Source organism: Thalassophryne amazonica, chromosome 7, assembly GCF_902500255.1.
Source record: "Thalassophryne amazonica chromosome 7, fThaAma1.1, whole genome shotgun sequence".
In the NCBI taxonomy this organism is placed as follows: Eukaryota; Metazoa; Chordata; class Actinopteri; order Batrachoidiformes; family Batrachoididae; genus Thalassophryne; species Thalassophryne amazonica.
The window spans coordinates 117,550,126-117,575,538 of record NC_047109.1 but is presented as its reverse complement, the minus strand read 5'-3'; the positions used below and the strand labels follow the sequence as shown (position 1 = coordinate 117,575,538).

General features: G+C 39.8%; 2 protein-coding genes across 2 annotated transcripts; one reads left to right on the top strand and one right to left on the bottom strand.

Annotated features, from left to right (window-relative positions):
• The first annotated feature begins 51 nt into the window (after window positions 1-51).
• LOC117514814 (derlin-1-like) lies at window positions 52-7,007 on the top strand. The gene is made up of 3 exons (XM_034175408.1): window positions 52-342; window positions 6,672-6,783; window positions 6,874-7,007. The coding sequence occupies exons 1-3, from the start codon at window positions 190-192 to the stop codon at window positions 6,951-6,953; spliced, it is 345 nt and encodes a 114-aa protein (XP_034031299.1). The 5' UTR covers window positions 52-189; the 3' UTR covers window positions 6,954-7,007.
• Window positions 7,008-7,623: 616 nt separating this feature from the next.
• LOC117513524 (TBC1 domain family member 31-like) lies at window positions 7,624-25,401 on the bottom strand. Its single transcript, XM_034173692.1, has 12 exons — window positions 25,070-25,401; window positions 21,819-21,959; window positions 21,377-21,492; window positions 20,295-20,473; window positions 18,847-18,998; window positions 18,575-18,734; window positions 17,901-18,101; window positions 17,632-17,781; window positions 16,932-17,014; window positions 14,722-14,868; window positions 7,932-8,065; window positions 7,624-7,775 (listed from the first exon to the last, which is right to left on the bottom strand). Exons 1-12 carry the CDS (start codon window positions 25,147-25,149, stop codon window positions 7,624-7,626), a joined length of 1,695 nt encoding a protein of 564 aa, XP_034029583.1. The 5' UTR covers window positions 25,150-25,401.
• Window positions 25,402-25,413: the final 12 nt, after the last annotated feature.

The following is a 25,413-nucleotide window of genomic DNA, read 5'->3' as shown; positions in this document are numbered from 1 at the left end:
TAGTTGGCGGTAATGCACCATGTCAGTTTGTAAACTGCTAATAAACTTGACAGAAGAAGAACGGAGCCGAAGCTGGACGTAGCTATTTGTTTTTAGCCACGTCATGTGAACTTTGTGGCGAAAAGTCGCAACTTGTTTGTTTGTATTCGTTTTCACGGACTGTATATTTTGCTGTTATTCTGTGTGAAAATGTCAGAGTTCGGAGACTGGTTTCGAAGCGTCCCTTTTATCACCCGTTTCTGGTTCGCTGGTTCGGTGGCTGTTCCGCTGATTGGGAGATTTGGACTGATTAACCCCAGACACCTCATACTCTGGCCGGAATACTTCTTTCGTAGATTTCAGGTACGTGTTCACGAGCTGTTTGTTGGTGATGTTGTTTTAAAAACGGTCTGTTAGCAGCAGGCTAACAGGCCCGGTGTCACGTAGAGACATCTGATTGGGTGTCAGCAGAGCCGGACGTGAATCAGCCAATCAGATGAGCCGCATTGCTCGATTTTTGTTTTATCACATAGTAGAAAAAAATAAAGATGAAATATCAATTAATGCGTTATACAAGATAATAAATCACAAAACATATACAATTTAGTGTGCCTAAATTGAGAGAATGGCGACATGAGTCGAAAAACATCGGTCACGTGACTTATGGTGTCATCTTGGGTTCAAAATAGCGTTGGCCGTTAATCTCTGCATGTAAATCCAGCTATTGTTTAATTTATTCGCTGAAAATGTCAGGTTGTTGTGCATTTGGATGCACAAATAGATACAACAAGGGCTTCAAGATGTACAGATTCCCTTCAGATCCGAATAGAAGAAACACACCGTAGAGAGGGTCAGTGACTTCAAGTTCCTGGGAACATACATTTCTCAGGACCTTACATGGGGCACCAGCACCAATGCCCTTGTGAAAAAGGCACAGCAGCGTACGTGGGTGATTCTTTAACTACGGGCACTATTGGCCTTGTAAATGTAATTTCCACCACACCATTGCTTTACAATATAAAGAGCCTTGGGGCAACTGTTTGTTGTGATTTGGCGCTATATACATGTGCTCTGATGTCACTGTTTATCTTCATAGAAACTACCCAAACAATCTTTCATACAAACTGTTTAAAGGGACATTACAGTGTTGTGGTGGAAATTACGGCAATAGTGTGGGACAACTACATTTTGTTTAAAAAAATCACAACAGTTGTATGACATTGAATACCCCAATTATGTTTTGATTATTTTACTGATATTTTATTCAGAGATATTTTAAAACATTAGAAAAAATGTTTCTTTACCATTCATTTTTATCATTGAAGATCAAAAGTCTGGGTGTGGGACAAGCACAAAACGGCAATATTTGCATATAATGATGCTGAAAAAAGGTGTAAAGTCATCATAGACTACTAGAACAAATTTCTTAACACACTTTCATTGTAAAGATAACTAAAAGTGTGAAATTTCCCCTTTTTTCTGTTTTTCATACAATATGATCAAAGGACATATAAGTGCCCGTAGTCTAAGAATCACCCCTGTACTTTTTAAGGTCACTGTCAACCTGTCCCAGGAAAGTCAACCTGTCCCAGGAACTGCTGCTGTCCTTCTATAGGTGTTCTGTAGAGAGCGTCCTCACCAACAACATCTTGGTATGGTACAGGAGCTGCTCTCAGGTTGACAAGAAGGCTCTGGAGAGAGTCAGGAAGTGAGCACAGAGCATCATAGGAGCGCAGCTGTCCTCTCTGTCAGACATCTATAACACCAGATGTCTGCGCAGGGCCAGAAGCATCAGCTTCGATGGTTCACACCCCGGGCACAGCCTGTTCTCACTGCTGCCCTCAGGAAAGAGGTACCGGTCCATCAAGGCCCGCACATCCAGACTCAACACATTCATTCATTCATTCATTCATTCATCTTCTACCGCTTAGTCCAATTAAAGATCGCGGGTTGCTGGAGCCTATCCCAGCAGTCATAGGGTGTGAGGCGGGGTACACCCAGGACAGGACGCCAGTCTGTCGCAGGGCCACAAACAGACAAACAAACACAGACACACCCACACGCACCTAACCCGCATGTCTTTGGATGTGGGAGGAAACCGGAGCACCCGGAGGAAACCCACGCAAACACGGGAGAACATGCAAACTCCACACAGAAAGGCCAAAGGAATTGAACCCATGACCTTCTTGCTGTGAGGCAACAGTGCTAACCACTAAGTCACCATGCCACCCGACTCAACAACATGTTCTACCTAAGTGCAATACAAGTATTGAATGCACATTAGCCTACAGTCTGCACTATTCATTGCATTTATTTTTTATAAAGGTGAATGCAATGAATAGTACAGACTTCTGTTTATATACACCCACTGGCTCCTTTGTAAATACATGCATATATTGTTGTATTTTTATATTTACTTTTTACACCTTTGCACTATGGGAGTTGTCTTTTAATTTCGTTGTACCTTGTGTATAATAATAAAAAGCATTCTATTCTATTTGGGAAAATAAAGTAAGCCATGTGGGATGGAAGCCAACCTAAAACGTCATTATTTAAACCAGATATTCGCAGTCACCAGACAAAAAAAGTCCCAAAGTTTTTGTACTGTTTTCCATGTAATAAACACCGTACATAATGGATTTTGTACAACAGATTTTCTCTCACATCGGTTAAAATGTCCCGTCCAATTGCAGTGTATTTCCATTAAACTCCTCGCATGCGGGACCGGAGTCATTTCTGTGATTAAAAGCCTGACTGTTTATTTTTGGCTGTGGGTATTTGCATGGCGGCCATTTCCATAACTCTCATTTGGCTATTCGCATGGCAAGACTCTGGTACGTATATTCGCACGGCAAGACTCTGGTGGCAAAACTTGGCGCTACTTGTATAAACAAACATACTGCATTCAAGATGTCTTATAATATTTTTCAATTTTGATGATTTTTTTAAAATTTATTTGGCCATGTCCATAACTCATTTCAGTATTCGCACGGCAAGACTCTAGTGGCAAAAGGCCGACCCTATAACTCTCATTTAATGCAGTATGTTTGTTTATACGAGTAGTTCCAAGTTTTACCACCAGAGTCTTGCTGCATGAATAGCCAAATGAGTTATGGACATGGCGGCCGTGTGAATAGCCACTTCATTTATTTTTTTCACACCGTGCTCAGACTTGGAGCCACAGCCTGATGTGCACCTGTTAAATCGACACAAAAGGCTGTCATTTGACACGTTTCTGCTTTCACTGCTTCGTCTGCCATCATATTATAATAGTTTTTGCAGTGTACACACTGATTACATTTTGATAATAGATCAAATACATTTGGCAGAAAAAAATTTCATAGGAAATTTTGACCCGGTCATTAAATGAGGCGCAGGTCCCGATTCAGGATGTTAGATGTTCAGCACCTCCTGACTGTAACTAATCCCTTACATACATGTCGCTCGCATCGGATCGCAATGTAGTTCCATTAAAACCCAGAGCAGTCTGGACGTGCAGAGGTACAAATTACAGTTCAGCTCTGACACTCGCTGATTTGAGGAAAGTGGGACCGGAGATATTTCCCTGATTTAAAAGACAAACTTTATTTTTTTGGACTTTTTTTTTTTTTTTTTGACTCGGACCTGAAGCCTGATGTGCAGCTGTTAAATCAGGTGCAAAAGGCTGTGATTTGACACTTTTCTGTTTTCAGTCCTTCGTCTGCCAGCATATTATAATAGCTTTTACAGTGAGCATTCTGATAAATGGATTAAAAAGGTCCACACATTTACAGCATGAAGTCACTAAAAGAGGAAATTGTACAGCTTACCTTTGATTTGGAGTTGATGATTGTAGAAGAAAACCTTTTTGGGGGTCAAATTATTCCAAAATAAAGCATAATCCAGAGATGGAGATCTTTAAAACTGTCACACGTCATTGAATGACACAGAGTTACAGAGTTGCAGAAGTGTAAATCAGGCTTTAAATGAATTAAATAAATCATCAAATTGTAATTTATGATAATTTGATAGCTGAACTATTTTTATATTTATTTTGATAGCACCTGTACCTGGATGTGTTGCTGTGTGTGGTTAAATGATTTAAAAAAATGTTGAAAACATAAATGGTTCATTCAGTAAGTAGCTCAGCGCAGTTGGAACCAAAATGGTGCCATGTTCTGAGTTGACGCCACTCTCTCAATAAAGGCACACTACACGTAATATATTACTTACTTGTGTAAAAATAAATACAATTTTTACCTCCAACAGTTTAGTTACAATAGAGGAGATATGAATGAGTCAGATATTTAGAGGAAATTGAAACAAAAATAACTTTTTCTAACTACCATTTTCTGTACGATAAGTCGTTTTTCTTTTTACTACTTTACTAGTTTGGACTGTTCTGTGATTTGTACACAACAAAAATATAAACGCAACACTTTTGGTTTTGCTCCCATTTTGTATGAGATGAACTCAAAGATCTAAAACTTTTTCCACATACACAATATCACCATTTCCCTCAAAATTGTTCACAAACCAGTCTAAATCTGTGATAGTGAGCACTTCTCCTTTGCTGAGATAATCCATCCCACCTCACAGGTGTGCCATATCAAGATGCTGATTAGACACCATGATTAGTGCACAGGTGTGCCTTAGACTGCCCACAATAAAAGGCCACTCTGAAAGGTGCAGTTTTGTTTTATTGTGGGGGATACCAGTCAGTATCTGGTGTGACCACCATTTGCCTCATGCAGTGCAACACATCTCCTTCGCATAGAGTTGATCAGGTTGTCAATTGTGGCCTGTGGAATGTTGGTCCACTCCTCTTCAATGGCTGTGCGAAGTTGCTGGATATTGGCAGGAACTGGTACACGCTGTCGTATACACCGGTCCAGAGCATCCCAAACATGCTCAATGGGTGACATGTCCGGTGAGTATGCCGGCCATGCAAGAACTGGGACATTTTCAGCTTCCAAGAATTGTGTACAGATCCTTGCAACATGGGGCCGTGCATTATCCTGCTGCAACATGAGGTGATGTTCTTGGATGTATGGCACAACAATGGGCCTCAGGATCTCGTCACGGTATCTCTGTGCATTCAAAATGCCATCAATAAAATGCACCTGTGTTCTTCGTCCATAACAGACGCCTGCCCATACCATAACCCCACCGCCACCATGGGCCACTCGATCCACAACATTGACATCAGAAAACCGCTCACCCACACGACGCCACACACGCTGTCTGCCATCTGCCCTGAACAGTGTGAACCGGGACTCATCCGTGAAGAGAACCTCTCCAACGTGCCAAACGCCAGCGAATGTGAGCATTTGCCCACTCAAGTCGGTTACGACGAGGAACTGGAGTCAGGTCGAGACCCCGATGAGGACGACGAGCATGCAGATGAGCTTCCCTGAGACGGTTTCTGACAGTTTGTGCAGTTTCAGCAGCTGTCCGAGTGGCTGGTCTCAGACGATCTTGGAGGTGAACATGCTGGATGTGGAGGTCCTGGGCTGGTGTGGTTACACGTGGTCTGCTGTTGTGAGGCTGGTTGCATATACTGCCCAATTCTCTGAAACGCCTTTGGAGACGGCTTATGGTAGAGAAATGAACATTCAATACACGAGCAACAGCTCTGGTTGACATTCCTGCTGTCAGCATGCCAATTGCACGCTCCCTCAAATCTTGCGACATCTGTGGCATTGTGCTGTGTGATAAAACTGCACCTTTCAGAGTGGCCTTTTATTGTGGGCTGTCTAAGGCACACCTGTGCACTAATCAGCATCTTGATATGGCACACCTGTGAGGTGGGATGGATTATCTCAGCAAAGGAGAAGTGCTCACTATCACAGATTTAGACTGGTTTGTGAACAATATTTGAGGGAAATGGTGATATTGTGTATGTGGAAAAAGTTTTAGATCTTTGAGTTCATCTCATACAAAATGGGAGCAAAACCAAAAGTGTTGCGTTTATATTTTTGTTGAGTGTATGTCAAAAACAGAGATGTAACATCCACAAAAATCAGGCTTCCTGACATTTTCAGTGCAGTGGATAGTTTTTTTTGTGTAAAATATGTTTCAAGACTGGTGAAAACTATTTTTTGTTGCTGGTGTGTTATTTTTCTTATACACTAAATGACAAACTGCAGTAACAAATGAAAGATCCATTCATTTTGTATACCTGCTTACTTGTACAGGCTGACTTTTGGCTTGTTTATGATAGTGCTGTTTTAATTTGTATTATTTTGTTTGGCTGTAAAGCACTTTGATCACCTCACCTTTGAGGTGGCCTTGAGTTGTGCATGATGAAAGATTGATAATGAAATGAGATTCTTAAGTATTTGTACTTTTTTATTACATTAGCAGTTTGCAACAGCGTATTTAGGGATGGGAATCAAGAATCTGTTCCAAATTATTGACCTTGACTTTCAAAATTATCTTGATTTTGCAACATTAAGATGGGCAGTTTTGAGATAAAGGGGTGGACTCATTATTGCAAGATGTCCAAGACTGCAAGGGATACAGCAAATGTTCCATATACCAAAGGAGAATGCGACGTGTGTAGTCTTTTTTTATTTTTTTTTTATTTTGTTTTGACATGACCTTCAAATAAGAACATCAGAATTATTCCGTCATATCCTGATGAAGACTTGTGATGTGAACACCAAACCAAAACTGAAATAATTACTCATTAATGTCTCTCTTCATTCCAGCTCTGGAGACCGATCACTTCTACTCTGTATTTCCCGGTGGGTCCTGGCACTGGTTTTCTCTACCTGGTCAACCTGTATTTCCTCTACCACTACTCCACCAGGTTGGAGACAGGTGAGACTTTATGCATCTTCAAACCTCGGCTCTGTGTGGCTTCAGTCAGTGCTAACCATCATCTTCTTCTTGTTTCATTTTGTTTACCAGGTGTCTTTGAAGGCAGACCAGCAGATTACATCTTCATGCTGTTCTTCAACTGGCTCTGCATCGTTGTATCCTCTGACTAGCTGCATGAAGCTTTTATCTATAACCCCAATTCCAATGAAGTTGGATGTTTGTGTAAAATGTAAATAAAAATGGAATACAATGATTTTCAAATCCTCTTCAACCTATATTTAATTGAATACACCACGAAGACAAGATATTTAATGTTCAAACTGATTTGCTTGGATGGCAGCATGTGTTGCTCCAAAACCTGGATGTACCTTTCAGCATTGATGGTGCCATCACAGATGTGTAAGTTGTCCATGCCATGTGCACTAACACACCCCCATACCATCACAGATGCTGGCTTTTGAACTTTGCACTGGTAACAATCTGGATGGTCTTTTTCCTCTTTTGTCCAGAGGACACGACGTCCATGATTTCCAAAAACAATTTGAAATGTGGACTCATTAGACCACAGCACACTTTTCCACTTTGCGTCTGTCCATTTCAAATGACCTCGGGCCCAGAAAAGGAGGTGGTGTTTCTGGATTTTGTTGATGTCTGGCTTTCGCTTTGCATGGTAGAGTTTTAACTTGCACTTGTATCATGAATGCTTGGTCTTATTGGATTTGTGAGAATCTACTGAATCTACTGGTACCTTGATTCCCATGTAACAATAAGAAATATACTCAAAACCTGGATTAATCTTTTTAGTCACATAGCACTACTATTATTCTGAACACTACTGTATCAGTTTTTTTTTGCTACCTGTGAGGTGATTTCACAGTTGACCAGGTGCTGCAGAAGCTCCACATCATGATGAGCCAGGACATTTTCTGCCATGCTCAGGATGTTCAGAGGAGGGTTAGGGAAGTACTCAAACCAATGCTGGCACCAGTTCACTGCACAAAATGAGAATCGAGTCACTCAAACTGCTGCACAAATAAAATTCACACCTCCAACAAACTACCAAACTGTCCAGCCTTCATACCTCCAAGTTTGTCCGCACTGAGGACTTTTTACTTAGCATTAAAACAGCACTAATTAAAAGCACGTACCTATGACAGTGGACACCATCTCGAAGCAGAGCAATGGACTGTTCGGGAAGAGTTTGACGAAAGGAAAGGCCACCAGGGGAAGATACTCCACCTCTCCAAGAATGGCTGCCCAATGGGCTAAGGCTGATAAAACCCTGCAGAGGACAAGATATTTTATATATATATACACATACACACACTCAACAAAAATAAACGCAACACTTTTGGTTTTGCTCCTATTTTGTATGAGATGAACTCAAAGATCTAAAACTTTTTCCACATACACAATATCACCATTTTCCTCAAATATTGTTCACAAACCAGTCTAAATCTGTGATAGTGAGCACTTCTCCTTTGCTGAGATAATCCATCCCACCTCACAGGTGTGCCATATCAAGATGCTGATTAGACACCATGATTAGTGCACAGGTGTGCCTTAGACTGCCCACAATAAAAGGCCACTCTGAAAGGTGTAGTTTTGTTTTATTGGGGGGGGATACCAGTCAGTATCTGGTGTGACCACCATTTGCCTCATGCAGTGCAACACATCTCCTTCGCATAGAGTTGATCAGGTTGTCAATTGTGGCCTGTGGAATGTTGGTCCACTCCTCTTCAATGGCTGTGCGAAGTTGCTGGATACTGGCAGGAACTGGTACACGCTGTCGTATACTCCGGTCCAGAGCATCCCAAACATGCTCAATGGGTGACATGTCCGGTGAGTATGCCGGCCATGCAAGAACTGGGACATTTTCAGCTTCCAAGAATTGTGTATAGATCCTTGCAACATGGGGCCGTGCATTATCCTGCTGCAACATGAGGTGATGTTCTTGGATGTATGGCACAACAATGGGCCTCAGGATCTCGTCACGGTATCTCTGTGTATTCAAAATGCCATCAATAAAATGCACCTGTGTTCTTCGTCCATAACAGACGCCTGCCCATACCATAACCCCACCGCCACCATGGGCCACTCGATCCACAACATTGACATCAGAAAACCGCTCACGATGCCACACACGCTGTCTGCCATCTGCCCTGAACAGTGTGAACCAGGATTCATCCATGAAGAGAACACCTCTCCAACGTCCCAAACGCCAGCGAATGTGAGCATTTGCCCACTCAAGTCGGTTACGACGATGAACTGGAGTCAGGTTGAGACCCCGATGAGGACGACGAGCATGCAGATGAGCTTCCCTGAGATGGTTCTGACAGTTTGTGCAGAAATTCTTTGGTTATGCAAACCGATTGTTTAGCAGCTGTCCCAGTGGCTGGTCTCAGACGATCTTGGAGGTGAACATGCTGGATGTGGAGGTCCTGGGCTGGTGTGGTTACACGTGGTCTGCGGTTGTGAGGCTGGTTGGATGTACTGCCAAATTCTCTGAACACCTTTGGAGACGGCTTATGGTAGAGAAATGAACATTCAATACATGAGCAACAGCTCTGGTTGACATTCCTGCTGTCAGCATGCCAACTGCACGCGACATCTGTGGCATTGTGCTGTGTGATAAAACTGCACCTTTCAGAGTGGCCTTTTATTGTGGGCAGTCTAAGGCACACCTTAAGTTGTGCTTTAAAAGATAAATTATCTTCAACTGCTAAAACTTGTAATTTGTCACAACTTGTCAGTAAATACACTAGAATAAATGTAAAAGCTGATGGAACCTGTTCAGCAACTCTAATTGATTTAATGTTTACAAATGTTCCAGAATTATGCACTGAGGCAATTTCTGTTCCTGTTGGTTGCAGTGACCACAATTTAACTGCAATTATAAGGAAAATAAAAGTACCTAAACCTGGTCAAAAATTATTAGTAAACGAATTCTTAAGCATTTTAACAAGGATGATTTTGTTATAGATGTACAAAGCTAAACTGGTCAGAAGTAACACAAGAACAGGACCCAAGTAAAGCTGTGGAGATTTTCAATACTTTAATAACACAAGTTATGGATAAACATGCTCCTATAAGAAAGCGAGCTGTAAGAAATATCTCTGCTCCATGGTTAGATCAAGAACTTAAGGAATATATGGCCGAAAGAGATAAAACCAAAAAGGAAGCACTGGAAAGTAATAATCTAGTACAGTGGAATAAATATCGTAAACTAAAAAATTATGTGACTAAACTGAATAAAAGGAAAAAAAACGTTTATATTACCAGAGTAAGATTGGAGATGCAAAATGTGATCCTGCAAAAGTGTGGGGAATATAAATGAGATATTAGGGAAGAAAAAAAATAACAGCTACATATTTAGAATCAAATGGTGTTTATTTAACTACGCCAAAAGATATTGCAAATTATTTGAGTCAGTTTTTTAAAGATAAAATTGAGAAATTAAGAAATGACATGGGACCAGTACACGATGAAAATATTTCTTATAAATTAATAAGGAAGTATATTATGAGGGAGAAAGAAAGCAAATTTAAGTTTAATAAAGTCACACAAAATCAAATTAAAGAATTGCTCCTAAAAAGTAAGGATAAACCAGCTGGTATTGATAACCTTGAAACTAAATTAATAAAAATGGTGGCTCATATAATTGACTTACCAGTCTCTCACATAAATTTAAGTTTAACTAAAGGTATTTTTCCCACACAGTGGAAAACTGCAAAAATAATTCCTCTTATTAAAAACTACAAGGAGCCATTATCAGGTAAAAATAGTAGACCAATAATTTTATTACCTATGTTAAGTAAAATTATGGAAAAGGTGGCATATGACCAAATCCAATTATATTTTTCAGTTAATGGGTAAATACTATTTATCAGCATGCATATAAAAAAGGTTATTCCACTTCAACTGCACTCACTCAAACAACAGATTATTGGCTACATGAAACTGATAATAAAAATCTCATAGGCACTGTATTTTTAGATTTAAGTTCAGCTTTAAATTGAGCTGCTATGGATTTGAGTCATCGGCTTTAAAATGGATTAAAAGTTATTTAAGTAATCGAGACTATAAAGTTTTTTCCCAATGGTAGCTATTCTGAGATTGAGGTAATGAGTTGTGGAGTGCCCCAGGGCAGTTGTCTGGGACCCCTGTTATTTTCTATATTCACCAATGATTTTCACTTGTATTAAAACATGCAACTATGGTGATATATGCAGATGACACAACAATGTATGCATCTGCACCGACTGTAGAACAACTCAGGTAACATCTTAAATGACGAGTTGGCAAGTAGTGGCACAGTGGATCAAAGTAATAAGTTAGTAATTAATGCAGAGAAAACTAAATGTATGTTACTTGGATCACAATATATGTTAAAAATAAATAAACAAAAATTACATTAAAGTTAAAGGAAACTAAAGTTGAACAGATAGAAGAAACAAAATTATTAGGTGTAATAGTAGGACTTTAAATTATCATGGACTAGTCACATAAATTATATGTTGCAGAAAATGGGTCGCAGTATGGGTATGATCAGACACTGCAGAAAATGTATTCCACAGCATTTAACAAACAGTTAGTTCAATCATTATGCTCTCCCAGATGGATTATGCTTCTGTGGTTTGGTCAAATACAACTGAAAATAATTTGCACAGGTTACAGGTTTGCCCAGAACAAAGTGGCATGAATTGTGGAGGTTGTCCATATAGAACCAGTGTAACATCAATGCACAGTGAACTGGCCTGGCTAATGGTAAATGCAGACTGAAATATTTTTTGTTAACATTTATTAGAATGTTATTATAACCAATAGTCCAGAAATTATTTTAGTAAATTGTTATTTTTCTCTGATGTGCATAATTATGCAACTCGTCAAAGCAGCAACACAAGAGGTTTGGCTCCCTGTGTGTAGAACGGGTCAAATGCAATGCACTGTTGTTTATCGTGCCATGGTCGCCCTGGAATGCACTGCCTACTTTTTTGGTGTCAGAAACAAACAAAAGTTGTTTCAGAAGAAGTTAAAACTTTTCCTGTTCACATAATGATCTAATGTGTGTGTATATATATATATATATATATATTTTTTTTTTTTTACTGTTATTATGAATTTCTATATTATGATTATAATGTTTATGTGTATGTATGTGCATATATGCATGTGTGTGTGTGTGTGTATGTATATTTATATTATTTTTTAAGTTTATAATTTTTTTGTACATTTTTCAAATGAGCTGTACTTTTTCTTGCATGTATGTTATTCAGATTTGATTTTAATGGAAGTGGAAATTCATGATTTGGAGTTAACAATGGGCTTTATACTTTGTGTGTGTGTGTGTGTGTGTGTGCGTGTATGTATTGAAAAATGAATGTAATGAATTTTAAAGGACCCCAGGAAGAAAGCTACTGTTTTTCAGTGGCTAATGGGATCTTAATAAACTAACTAACTAACTAACTTACTAACCTGTGCACTAATCATGGTGTCTAATCAGCATCTTGATATGGCACACCTGTGAGGTGGGATGGATTATCTCAGCAAGGAGAAGTGCTCACTATCACAGATTTAGGCTGGTTTGTGAACAATATTTGAGGGAAATGGTGATATTGTGTATGTGGAAAAAGTTTTAGATCTTTGAGTTCATCTCATACAAAATGGGAGCAAACCAAAAGTGTTGCATTTATATTTTTGTGAGGTATATATATATATATATATAGCAACGGACCAAACAGTTGGCGCAGATCAGCTGTGTTTTGACAAGTGAATGACAGAAATGCCATAAATATGGATTTCCAAGTGAATTTTAATATTGTTGGCCAAAATAAAACATTTGAGTAATGGAAAGAGGAGATCAAACGAGAAGAACAGCAAAAGCAACGGCGTAAAGATTTAATATCGGACGAACTGGACAAGACTGAAGACGGGAAGAAGAAGAGAACGGTTCTATCCTTGCCGGCGGCCGAGCGCTCCGCATGAAAACAGCGAGGTAGTTTCTGGACCTGTTTAACCGTTTGTCACACATTTACTTCCTCTTTGCGCAATACCACTACGCTACAGATATAGTTAAACAGTGGGGACGTAAAATACCTAAACTCAAGAAAGACCAGAAACGTATTATTAAAAAATAAATAAATAAATAAATAAAACAAACGATATGTAAAAGAGGAAGTAAATGTATGAGCTATTTTCCCAGCCTAACCTCCCGAATATTGGCCGATGTTAAACTACACAAGAGGTAAGTTGGAGCAAACTTTGCCACAAAGAGATCTGTGCTCGACTGATTGTGTCTGCTTGTCTTGATCAGCGATTGGACACAAACACTTCAAGTTCAGTGGCTGAGAAAAAATGGGGCTGGAGATAATTATCATACTGTACAAACGCCGTAAAATACGTGCGTCTGTGCACTTGTGTGCATCTGAACGGCGTTTTTGTAAAGGGCTCCATTGCGGCGTAAAAAACGGCGTATTGACTGACAAATTACGGCGCATTTAACGGCGTTATCTTTAATTACGGCGTAAAAAGCGCTGTAATAACTGATAAACTGCGTTTTTTTACAGCGTTTTTTTTGGTGAAAACGCGACTGAAAGTGGCGTCATTGTGGCACGGATGGCTTTCCATAGACGGGCGAGGTGAGCAGCCCGCTGCAGCGCGAGCCCACAGACTTGCGCGTCAGAGACAAAACATAAAATAGTACCAATACTCGCACATTTTTATCAAGTTCTGTCAACTTAGATAATATGTGTGTGTTAGCTCACTGTGTGGGACCGTGGTATAAGCGGATTAAACAACTCGAAGCCGTGCATTACACGGTTTTAATGCACTTCGCGTCGTGGTGTTTCAGACTCCACGTCGTGCATTAAACCGTGTAATGCCGGCTTTCTCGTTGTTTAATAAAAAAAAATCCAGGAATCACAATGTATGATTTTTTAATAATTTATTTGTATGTTACTGCTGCAAATAAGTATTTGAACACCTACCAAGCAGCAAGCATTCTGTCTCTCACAGACTGTTAATTATCTTTAAGAAGCCCTCTTATTCTGCACTCTTTACCTGTATTAATTGCACCTGTTTGAACTTGTTACCTGTATAAAAGACACCTGTTCACACACTCAATCAATCACACTCCAACCTGTCCACCACAGCCAAGACCAAAGAGCTGTCTAAGGGACACCAGGGACCAAAACTGTAGACTGCACAAGGCGTGGGATGGACTACAGGCAAGCAGCTTGGTAGAAGACAACAACTGTTTTATGATTATTATTAGAAAGTGGAAGAACACAAGAGGACTGTCCAATCTCCCTCGGTCTGGGATTCCATGCAAGATCTCACTTTGTGGGGTAATTTTGTTTTCAGTATTACTATAGTATGAGTTTATTATTATTAATACGTCAGCTTTATCTTATATGTATTCAGCAGGTGCATGGGGGTGTGAGCATTCCTGATCGCGTGTTCGTGAAAGCACGAACAATTTCTGATATCTTTCAAATTTTCAAACATGGGGAATATTTGACCTGGCTTTATCTCATCACATGACATAAGCGGTCTAATACATTTGTACCTTACACGCAGAACACTGCATTCCAGTATCTTATCTCATTTCTGAGATGCGGTCAAAGTGTTTAGACGATGACCTTGACCTTGGAACAGTCACACTGACATAACCTTTGTTGTGAGGGGAGGCTCCACTTTGTTTATCCACCAGGTTTGACTGAAACCACGCTTTGCTTTTTGAAAGTATCATCATGGACAGACAGAGACTTTAGTTTATCTAACTTTGTGAAATGCATAAATACAGATCTTAAAATGTCATATGTCAAAACGTACTGTCCCAAAGCTCAGAATACTCAGTTTCAAAGATGTAAAATCAGAGACAAGGTTCAGAGTTGTATCACACAGCACATTTGATAAGAATAAATTGTGTGTGTGTACCTCTGCAGGCCCTTCTGCAGCTTGAAGCTTTTGATGGGATATTTATCTGGCAGCGTGAGGAAGGCTGAATGTGGACCTTTATCCGTCAGACTGCTGTACGCTGCGTAATTCTCCGGGAGACAGAGCAGAGACTGCCACACAAACATCCTAAAATAGGGACACAAACACAAAAACCTTAATGGCCCGGTCACACGGCACTTAATGAAGGGCAACAAAGCCCAAACAAAACAAGAAATCTGGACTTTCGTTGACATCGTTTAAGCTTCACCCAGCTTCGTTCCTGCAGCTGGCGCTTCGTCAGGATTTTTAAACTGTTGAAAAATTGAACAAATGCCACAGAAAACCGCAATTCATCCGTATTCGTTTTGCTGTCGTTAACGGTTTTTTATCGTTTGCTTAGTTTTTGTAATGTTAGCATTTAGTTTGACTTCATTCAACCAGCTGAGTGTTTTCACACAGTACAGAAGCCATTTCTTAGTGCTGCTGCTGCCACTGTGTTCCTGTACCATCTAAAATTACAGGGCAAACTCAGCCTGTTTGCTTGGATTTTTTTTAATCTGGGTGGGGCAGCTTCAATGGGTTCAGGCACCTTATATAGGCCAGAATTAACCTTTTGTGTGGATACAATTCATTATTTTGCCACAATCAACTCCTGAATTTGAAGCGACAAAAAAGTTGTGTAATTTCTGATGGCACTTGTATGCAGCGGCAGCAGCAGCTCCCTGCGTGTGCTTATTAATTTTTATTAAATATAACGTGGCAACAGGTAGATGATTCAAATGATTATATAAGAGCTGTGCTGGAAGGCAGAATTCATGTTGTGGATCAGCTGCAGCTGGTGAAATAACCGCACATGGACTGATGAATTTACTGCTCTGATATATTCAATCATCTTTACGTTTATATTTATTCCCCCTTTGACAGTTTTCTGTTATAAATCAATATATATGGCTTAGTAACGTAATACAGTGATACAGCAGCCACCACAGCACACCAATTTTTTTTTTTTTAATTGTTGCAAGACTGTCGTCAGACAGTGAGGATTCTGATGATGAAGGAATGATCACTCTTATGTTCAGGACGAGGAACCAGAGCAGGTGGGCCCACCGATGTGCACACAGATCTCCACAGCTTCTGTTTGCAGTTTCTCCAGGACTCAGGCGCTATGAGCTCCATCCCAGCACTGAGTCCTGGAACTCAGAGAAGCAGACACACGCTGCTCCAGCTGTGGCTCCAGGCGTGTTTTGTTTAAAACATCGAGATCAATGTTAGCGTTGGTTTCATTTAGTTCCTCTTTCATCCCTTTTGCACTCTTGGTTCGCAGGCTATTCAGTGATAAAGCTCGTTTGTCCATCTTTTCCCAACAAATTGACTTTTTTACTTTTTTCCCTTCATTCAGGAATCGTTGTATGCCATGTGACTGGGCTATAAAAGTGACCGCACCAGCTGGCACAGGACAGGCAGACAACGTCTGCCCCTGTGTATCTGTCTGAAGGTAAGATGTCTCAGAAAGGGATGGATTTGGAAGAATGTTGGCGGCAAAGAGAACTTCAGAGACAGACGTGCAACAGTGGCAGATATTTTAACAAATGTTACATTAATGACAGCAACAGTGTCAAAGTCAGACTGACACAACTTGCAGTCCATTTCTGTGTTCGATTAAATCTAAAACTCTCTTAAATCTTTAGATGATTTGTGGTCTATTTCACAAAATATTTGGGGTAACTTCCATATCAGATATTCCACTGTGAAGACTGCACAATAAACTATTAAACTATCCAAAGAGTACATCTCTATAATCTTAAAATACAAGGTTGCCCCCCACTACAGGACTGCTTTCTAATACATGAGGAATCATTGAAAGTGAAGGGTTTTTTTGTTTGTTGTTTTTAAGTTGTGTAACATTTCAGATGTACTACGTTTCATTCAGTAGCTCGTGTGGCAGCATTTTCTATCACTGGTGTGTAGAATAACCTTGAATCCAAAATGTACACAAAGTTCATCTTCAATCTCATTTGAAAACAGTAACCCATCAAGAAACACATCAGAATCTGTGTAATTCTGTTCAGTAGTTTGTCCTGAGCTGTATGAGCCTGGACAGACACAGACACATCCAACCGAACTGTGTTTAACACAAGGTTCATAACAATTTGCTTTCAAAGGGATGTGTTATGCCATTCCTCCATTCAAAGCCCTCCTTTGATCCTTACCTGTATTTAGCAGGAAATTCTCCAAAAGCTTTGAGCAGAGTAACCAGTCTCTCTTTGTTCAGACCATCTGGCAGCTCGTTCCACTCAGAAAAAAACACAAAATTTAAATACATTCTCATTACAGCTCATCAGAAGGAGGAAATTACTCTTTTTTCCTTTTCTTTAGTATCTAGATCACTCAGCATCACATTATCTGGACAGAAAGGCTGCTATGATAAAAGAGCTGTTTTCAGTTTAGCACCAAACACCAGATCACGACTCGCACACTTTGTGTTAGTTACCACCACATATTGCCGAATGTAACCAGCAAACGGTGTGACCACAGAGATGTACAGTAAACAAACAGAGTCAAAGTCATCACAGGCCGTTCAACAGCATCAGTGTTACACAGAGAGCTGACGGAAAATCAGTCACGCAACATAAAATCGGACTTAAACGGACGCTGTGGACACGACTTCAGCTACAAGGACGTGAGAAAAGAGTCAAAATGTTTCATAAAGGATTCATTATTCAGTCTACAAAATAGCAGCAGCAGTTCAGAGGTGGTGTTCATAAATCATCTGTTTTAACTGAAAAAACAGACCAAACCCAAAGAAAATAAATTTACTCAGGCAGAACATTCTGTCAGCTGTATTTGGTGGCTTTTTCTTTACACACTGGTATTTTAAATACATCATTAAATTTATGTTCATGCCCCTACCTCTTTATCCTCAGCTCCACGCCCAGCAGCAGGTCGACGTAACTTCCTGCTTGAGCTCCTCACTGGTCTCTTAACGACCTCTGACCTGACCAGGACGCTGGGTAAATCCTGGCTCGCATCAGCACCTGAGGTGTCTGCTACTTTAGAACACTGCAGTGGGAGGGAGTTCACAAAGTAGGATATTAATCACCAAACTGTGTGTTCTCCAGAAAATAAATCCAGAAAAACATCCAGAAAAATAAATGATCACGCCCCTGCGCCGCCATTACATTGTTTATTTCCTGCATGAGACTCGCAACACTGTAGACGTTGATTCTGCCGTTGTCCATGGTGGCTACAACGTGTCGTCCATTAGGCCCGACTGCCGCCGTGGTGATGCCATCTTCATGGGAACCAATGTGGAAGAGAAGCTCGCAGGTGTGAACGTTGATGAAACGCATGACGCCGTCCTGGCTCAACGCACCCAGCATCTGTTACAACAAAACACAACTTACAAACAACGCAAAGAGAAACAACGCAGGCTAAAACACATGTCTGCTTCAAGATGGAATGACACAAATACATCAAACGGTGAGGAAAAAATGAACAGCAGGAGACAAGGAGAGGCAGTTATAGAAAAAGAAGTAACTCCTACACAGGCCCTGAGGCGTGTTGGTGCTCATCTTCAAATTCTGTGCAATGAAGTCGATGAGTGTCCACGACTCGACCCTGGAGGTGACACCAGTCTGATACAGGTCTCCTCCCCAGCCAAGGCTGGTACCCATTTACAGCTGGGTGGACTGAAAAAACACAGATGAATTGTCTTGACAGGTAGGTGACCGGGAATCAAACTCGGGTCTATACACCAGCAGCTGAACTTACCTCGTTGAGCTACCTGCTTGACATACAATAGTAGAGAACAGACAACAACCTCGAGACAGTGGGGAAAGTCCTGTGTGAGCACCTGGTTGGCTCCTCCATCAAAACTGTCAGGCAGGAAGTCCAGCTGTCTGACGGTTCGCACCTCCGTGGGCATCTGGACCACCCTGATCAGCTTTTTGGTGTCCAGACACCACAACTGCACCAGGTTGGAACGCCCACCTGCAGCAAGGTTCTTACCATCACTATCAAAATAAACGTCAGAAACAGCAGAGTGCATCATGTTTTTTCGTCGTCCTGCCACTTCGGTGAGGTGACTGTGGAAGGTGTTCGTGAAGGTGTTCATCAGAGACTCACCAGGTGACAGCAAAGGCTTTGTAGCAGATTCTGGGTCCGTGTTCAGGCACAGGGAGCTGATATTTGCAGATCAGTGTGTCGCTTTCCCAAGCAAAGATAGAATTGTCGCTGAAACAGCTGAGGATCGTGTTACTCAGAGGCAGGAAAAACACCTGTGACATAAAACTGTGTGCCATTACTATGACAACAGTGAGAACATAGCCACAAATTCAAAGTTTAGCAGAGAAAGAACATGGATTCCATATTTTATATATATATATATATATATATATATATATATATATATATATATATATATATATATACACACACACACACACACGCTGTACAATGATGCCTCACATTCACCCATTCAGTTGATGTGCTTTTGTACCCATGTGGTCTCAGTGTTCCACATTAAAATTTAGGACACTCCCCACCCCCCATCAAATGCTGTGGACGTTTTCACATTTGCTGAAGAATGACAGATTCTAGACACATGTGGAGTTTAAAGATTCATATGCCTTTAAACATGTTTTTGTCCTGTAAGGTGTACAGGTGAATTAAAGCTTTTTTTTGTCAACATTTCTCATAGATATGACTGACTATATGGTCATTTTTACATGAAGACAGTCAGGTTTCATGGAAGTATGATCTAAAAAGTGACCCTGTTGTGTGAATGAGTGGGCTTCAGCACACCACACTTTTTTTAAAGCAGGGGAGCAGCTTAACGAGCTTCAGTGGCGTTTCATCACATGACCACGTGTATGTTACAAATATGAAACTGTGATTCAATAAGATGAAATTCATAATATTCATAGAGTACAAAATAATTTTTGATATGAATTTTACATTACATTTTCACACTCTCCTGCCCCAAACATTATTTTGGCCTGACACAGCTTGTTTCAGACTTCTTTGGCATGTGGAACAGAAATAATCCCACATTCTTTAATTTTACTTTATGGCCCAGTCACATGGCACTTAACGAAATGCAACGAAGCCCAAACAAAACAAGAATTCTGGACTTTGTTTGGCATTGTTTAACCTTCGCGCAGCTTTGTTCCTGTAGCTGGCGCTTCGTCAGGATTTTTAAACTGTCAAAAAATTTGAACAAATGCCGCCGAAAACCTCAATTCATCCATATTTTGTTTTGCTGTCGTTCTTGACAATTTCTTATCGTTTGCTTACTTGCTCCAGCAGTGGCTTCAGGCGCGTTTCATTTAGTGTGGAGCTCAACATTAGTTTTGGTTTCATTTTATTCCTCTTTTGTTTCTTTTGCGCTCTTGATTCACAGGCTATTCGGTGATGGGAAAAGTCAAAAGCTCATTCGTCCATCTTTTCTCGACGATTTGTGACTTTTTTACTTTTTCCCTTCGTTCAGGAATCATCATATGCCATGTGACCGGGCCATTTGAATATTAACAGCATGAACACGTCAAGTCAGCAACACGCCTGTGCGTTTTCACCTTCTGTATGCCAACAGACTGTTTGACGCTGAGCTTTCTCTTCCTTTGGAAGGTGTCCAGGTCCCAGACCTGGGCCGTGTCTGAAGAGGTGGTGATGGCACAGCGACCTGAACTGTGCATAGAGATAGATGGAACTGCTCCGTCGTGACCTCGCATCAAACTCACCAGCTGCTTTGTGTCTGCACAAATAAATGGTTGTGAAGATTAATTATGGTTCAAACCACCTCCTGGATCTGAACCAAACAGACCAGCTGTTTCATGGAAATTCGAGCAGGAAATTTAGAATTCACACTGTTTTATGAAGACAAAACAAACATTTTTAGGTCACAAAATAGAAATTCATTTTCCTTCTACAGTAAACAAGTGTTAAAAAAACAAAATGACAAAGACCGTTTCTCTAATAAATACTACTGCAACGGTGATATAACGCCTCATGTCACTGAGATACTGCACAGCTGGAGTTCCATCTGTGGGAAACCAGTGATGCACACATGGAACATATGTACAACCAGAAATAGCTGTGTGACAAAAATACAGTTTAAATTCAATCAGATTCCACAGTTGGAAAGTAAACCTACATTTTTTTTTACATTTTAATTAATTTATATCAAGCTGTAGAGATTTATTTTCAGTTTGAGTCTAAGGAAGATAATTTTAGAAATTTTTATATTGAGAAGCCTGATTTACTTTTTGTATTTGAAATGCCATAAACAAATTAAAATGCGTGAAATACCAAGGGGCCGAATACTTTTGCCAGCCACTGTATTTCAGTTTGTCTGTTTAATGTCACTATAACTCTACACTCCCTTTTACTGCTGATCTATGAGTAGATTCACAAAATGATCTGCTCTGACATACTAGTAGCTGGATCTGGATGGGCAGCAGGAAATTAATGAATCAATCGATCAATTCACTGATAGTAATAATAATAGTTAAAATAATCTAAACAATGTCCTAAATCAAGTGAAAACAGCTGTTGTAACTTTTTAATTTATCCTGGATTCATTCAAGTTTTGTGTCAGTTCCTTTTGACACCTTTTGCACATTAAAGGACAGTTCGGTTGCAGATGTTTCCAGCTCACCTGTGTCAAAACATTTAATTGAGTAATCAGCCAAAGCTACAAGGAACTGTGTGGGTCTGTGCAGGCTGAATGCCAGAGCAGTGCAGGCTTGACCTGTCTTCTGCACCAGACGAAACCTGCCCCCAAAAAGATGCAACACAGACATTAAGACTTGGTAAATGCTGAGTTCACACAATACTGCAATTATCTTACAAAAGGCAGCAACTGTTTTAGCAATACTGCTGTAGTGCCTGATTAGTCGGTGAGAAAATAAAAATCAAGTTACTGAGCTGAAATCACTGTTTACTTTTCATCAGCGTGCCGTCAACAGCGATAAAATCAGAAATAACAATAATACTATGATATACTGCACACACGCTCACAGAAAAGTAATGACATTCATTTAAGGCACCACTTTAGGAAAGTCACAGGTCACTGTTTTTTTTTAACTGTAGTTAATCACCTGTTTCTTGTGATATCAAATACATAGATGTTGCCGTGGTGATCTCCAGCCAGGAAGGACCCTCCGGTGGTGTCAAAGGCCACATGGAGGAAATGCACCGTCTTGGCCTGCTGGACAGTGCGGACCACAGACACCAACACACTGAGAAAGACAAGCAACACAAACGCACATTTAGGGGACTGAAAGTCCAGAGCGTGAATCATGGCTGCTCTCTAGTGGTTACAAGTGCTTCAGCGTCTTCCTCAGCACGGTGCAGGAAGGGCGACACGCTGATGGGCACCACAGACTCAGCAAGCACATTACGTATGGTCATATAAAGATCAAGATCAACTTCATTTATCCCAAAGAAACAATAAACAATGGTTAGTTAAATACACAATTACAGAAAGTGTTAGTATTAAATAGAAAATCAATCAATAAAAGTATACACATATCATATTGGCCGATATGAGCCTCTCATGTACATACTGGTCTAAGCATTATTTTTGTCGATATGATTTTTTTTTATTATTTTACTCAAGCAATGCAGAAAACTTTGGCTGTTGAAAACAGTGTCATTATGTAATCTCTTCAGCAGAGGGCAGACCCACAGTATATTTTATAAAGCTGCGCCCCCCCCCCCCCACACACACACCCTTGGTCACATTTACTGATTAGCTACAAGAAAGGGAGGCAACACAATCAACTGTCATTCACTTTCAATCATCATTACTGATTAGCTACAAGAAAGGGAGGCAACACAATCAACTGTCATTCACTTTCAATCATCATTTTACAGTGATAACAGACATGTAGTTGCTATGCCACCAGCCAATATGTTAGGAATCATTAGTATTTTTTTATACATATATATCAGTATTGTAAAATTTTTACTCTCCAAATCAGTGTCATATCGGACCCTAGCAGTCAGGATCTACAATTTCTATATTATTTAAATGCCCCCTTTTTCTGATTAAGAGTAAATAAATAAATTCACACTCTGAGATAAGTCTCCTGTACCTGGAGCCACTTTGTAAATGATGCTTTCAGCAGTCACATGTAAGCTACTGTTGTACACAGATGATTCAGCTGTACTTGTTTCTGGCAAAGATGTCTCCATACAGGAATGTCTGTCTGCTGAATTGCAGTCAATCCAAGAATGGTTGGTGGACAACTATCTTTCTCTCTACCGTGGTAAGTCAGAATCTATATTTTGGCTCAAAGCACCGACTGAATGGAAATGAGTCAATAGACGTCACTTGTGATGGCCAGAGTTTAGCCAGTAAAACCTGTGCAAAATATCTAGGTATCACTCTTGACCAATCACTATCAGGTAGCCAAATAGCAGACTCAGCACTTCGCAAATCCAGTGCTAAAGTTTTTCTATCACCAGACCGGACATCCCCCCCCCCCACAAAAAAAAAATTACTATCCTGTAAAACCCTTGAGACAGACTGGTGCCCTGGCCTGGAACAGTATCAGTCGATTAGCAACAAGGCAAGTTTTAAAAGACAGTTAAAGTCATTTTTATTCAGCCAGCTAAGGAAAGAGGAACTCAACCCTTTTAATTTATTTATTTTTTTAATGTGAGCTTTAGTCCAAAAGACTAGCTTATCTTCTACTCCACTATTTTCTAGTCCAAATCTCAGGACTAAATTGGTTTAGAGATACACTTGTTATTTTAATTTATTAAGATTTCATTGTTCTTTGTTCAATTTGTACTTACTTTATTGGTATCCCAGTGTGAACAATATTCAATTATATTTTTATTGCTAGATTCTCGTCTCTGTACTTGCTCAATTGAGCTCCTGTTGTCAACTGTTAGCCTCACAATAGTGCAGCAGATAAGAGAATATTTAGAGCAGAATCCTGCAAATGGTGATAAAAGCATCAAATTCGGCAGAAATACTCCTTAGACATTCCTCTTTTGAAAAAACAAACAAACAATTGGCCACTTGAATTTTCAGTCAGCGTTCAGGTAGAGGTCAATTGAAGAATTACACAGGGGTCAAAATTAAAAGATGCTCCAATCATATTGAAACCTACACCACATTATTTACCTGATCATTAAGATTCCAAAAAGGTATAGTTTGGACTATCTGTGACTGAATTCTATGGACTTATGGGATAAAAACAGCAAGAATGGTGACAAAGGTCAGTGTCAGTTTGTACAGGGGTCAAAAGTTAAAGATGCTCCAATTTTGGTAAAATGTGATGCAAATTATTAGTTGATTTAACAGGGTTTTAAAAAGGAATAGTTTAGACCATGTATCATGCTGAGTTATCACGTTACGGGGTAACATATGTCACATGTCATAGAATCCAGTGGACGTCGACCTTGTTTGACATTTACTTTGGAGACCAAACATTCAACACTGTCAAAACTACTCCATTTATTAATCCTATTAGCTCAACCAATAATTTGCATCACTTTTTACCAACACTGGAGGAACTCTAACTTTTGATCCCTGTACAAACTGAAACTGACCTTTGTCACCATTTTTGCTGTTTTTATCCCATAACTCCACAGAATTCAGTCACAGATTGTCCAAACTATACCTTTTTGGAATCTTTATGATGAAGCAAATAATGTGTTTTTGTTTTCAATATGATTGGAGCATCTTTTAATTTTGACCACTGTGTAATTCTTCAATTGACCCCTACCTGACCACCGACTGAAAATTCAAGTGGCCAATAGTTTTTTCAAAAGAGGAATGTCTAAGGAGTATTTCTGCCGAATTTGATGCTTTTAATCACCATTTGCATGACTGTTTTAGTTATCTGCTGCACTACAATGGAAATAAGCCTTTATGCTTTATTGTGTCATCTGTCTATCACTGATATATTCACCTTTCTGTGTTTACATTGATTTTACAAAATAAACTCAGTCAATCATTAAAAAAAGAAAATCATCACATTGCACAAGCTGGAACCAAATAAATCTGGCTATTTTCATTCAGAAATTACTCAATTTACCAAGTAATGATCAAAATATTTGACAATAACGTATTATTTGCCAAATTTATTGTTTCACTTAACAGGAAACGGAAATGTTTTGTTCTTTTTGTGTTGTCCTCGAAATTTGACGTTTTGTGATTTTACGTTTTGCATTTTATGTACATGCTGAATTTCCAAAAAAATTTAGTATGAAGTAGTGAGATCTCTTTATTGATGCATGTGTATGTATCTGTATTCTCTATTGATAGTACACTTAGACAGACTGGAACGGTTTTTAAATGGCTGTCTTCAAACATAATTCATTTCATACCTACCTGTTGCCAGGCGCTGGTTTTCGTTGCCAAACTTTCCCCTCCTCTTTGTTTCCGACGTCAGTTATCTGCATTTTAAACATTAATTTTAAAAACAAATATTTGAAGATTTCACACAAGCTGCTAACTGCTAATCCAGCTAGGCGAGTCAACGGCGCGAAATTTAAAAACACTTTAGTTACGACTTGAAAGACCTCGTTGCGAAGTAAACAAGGCCTCCTAAATTCCAACAATCGTTTATTCTCAAATTCAATTTAAAGTTTCCGAAATTTTGTTTCTTTTTCGCTTGAAAACGCGTCGTCACCCCCAAGACGGTTCTCTGCGAGTCTGCTGTCCACACGCCAGTC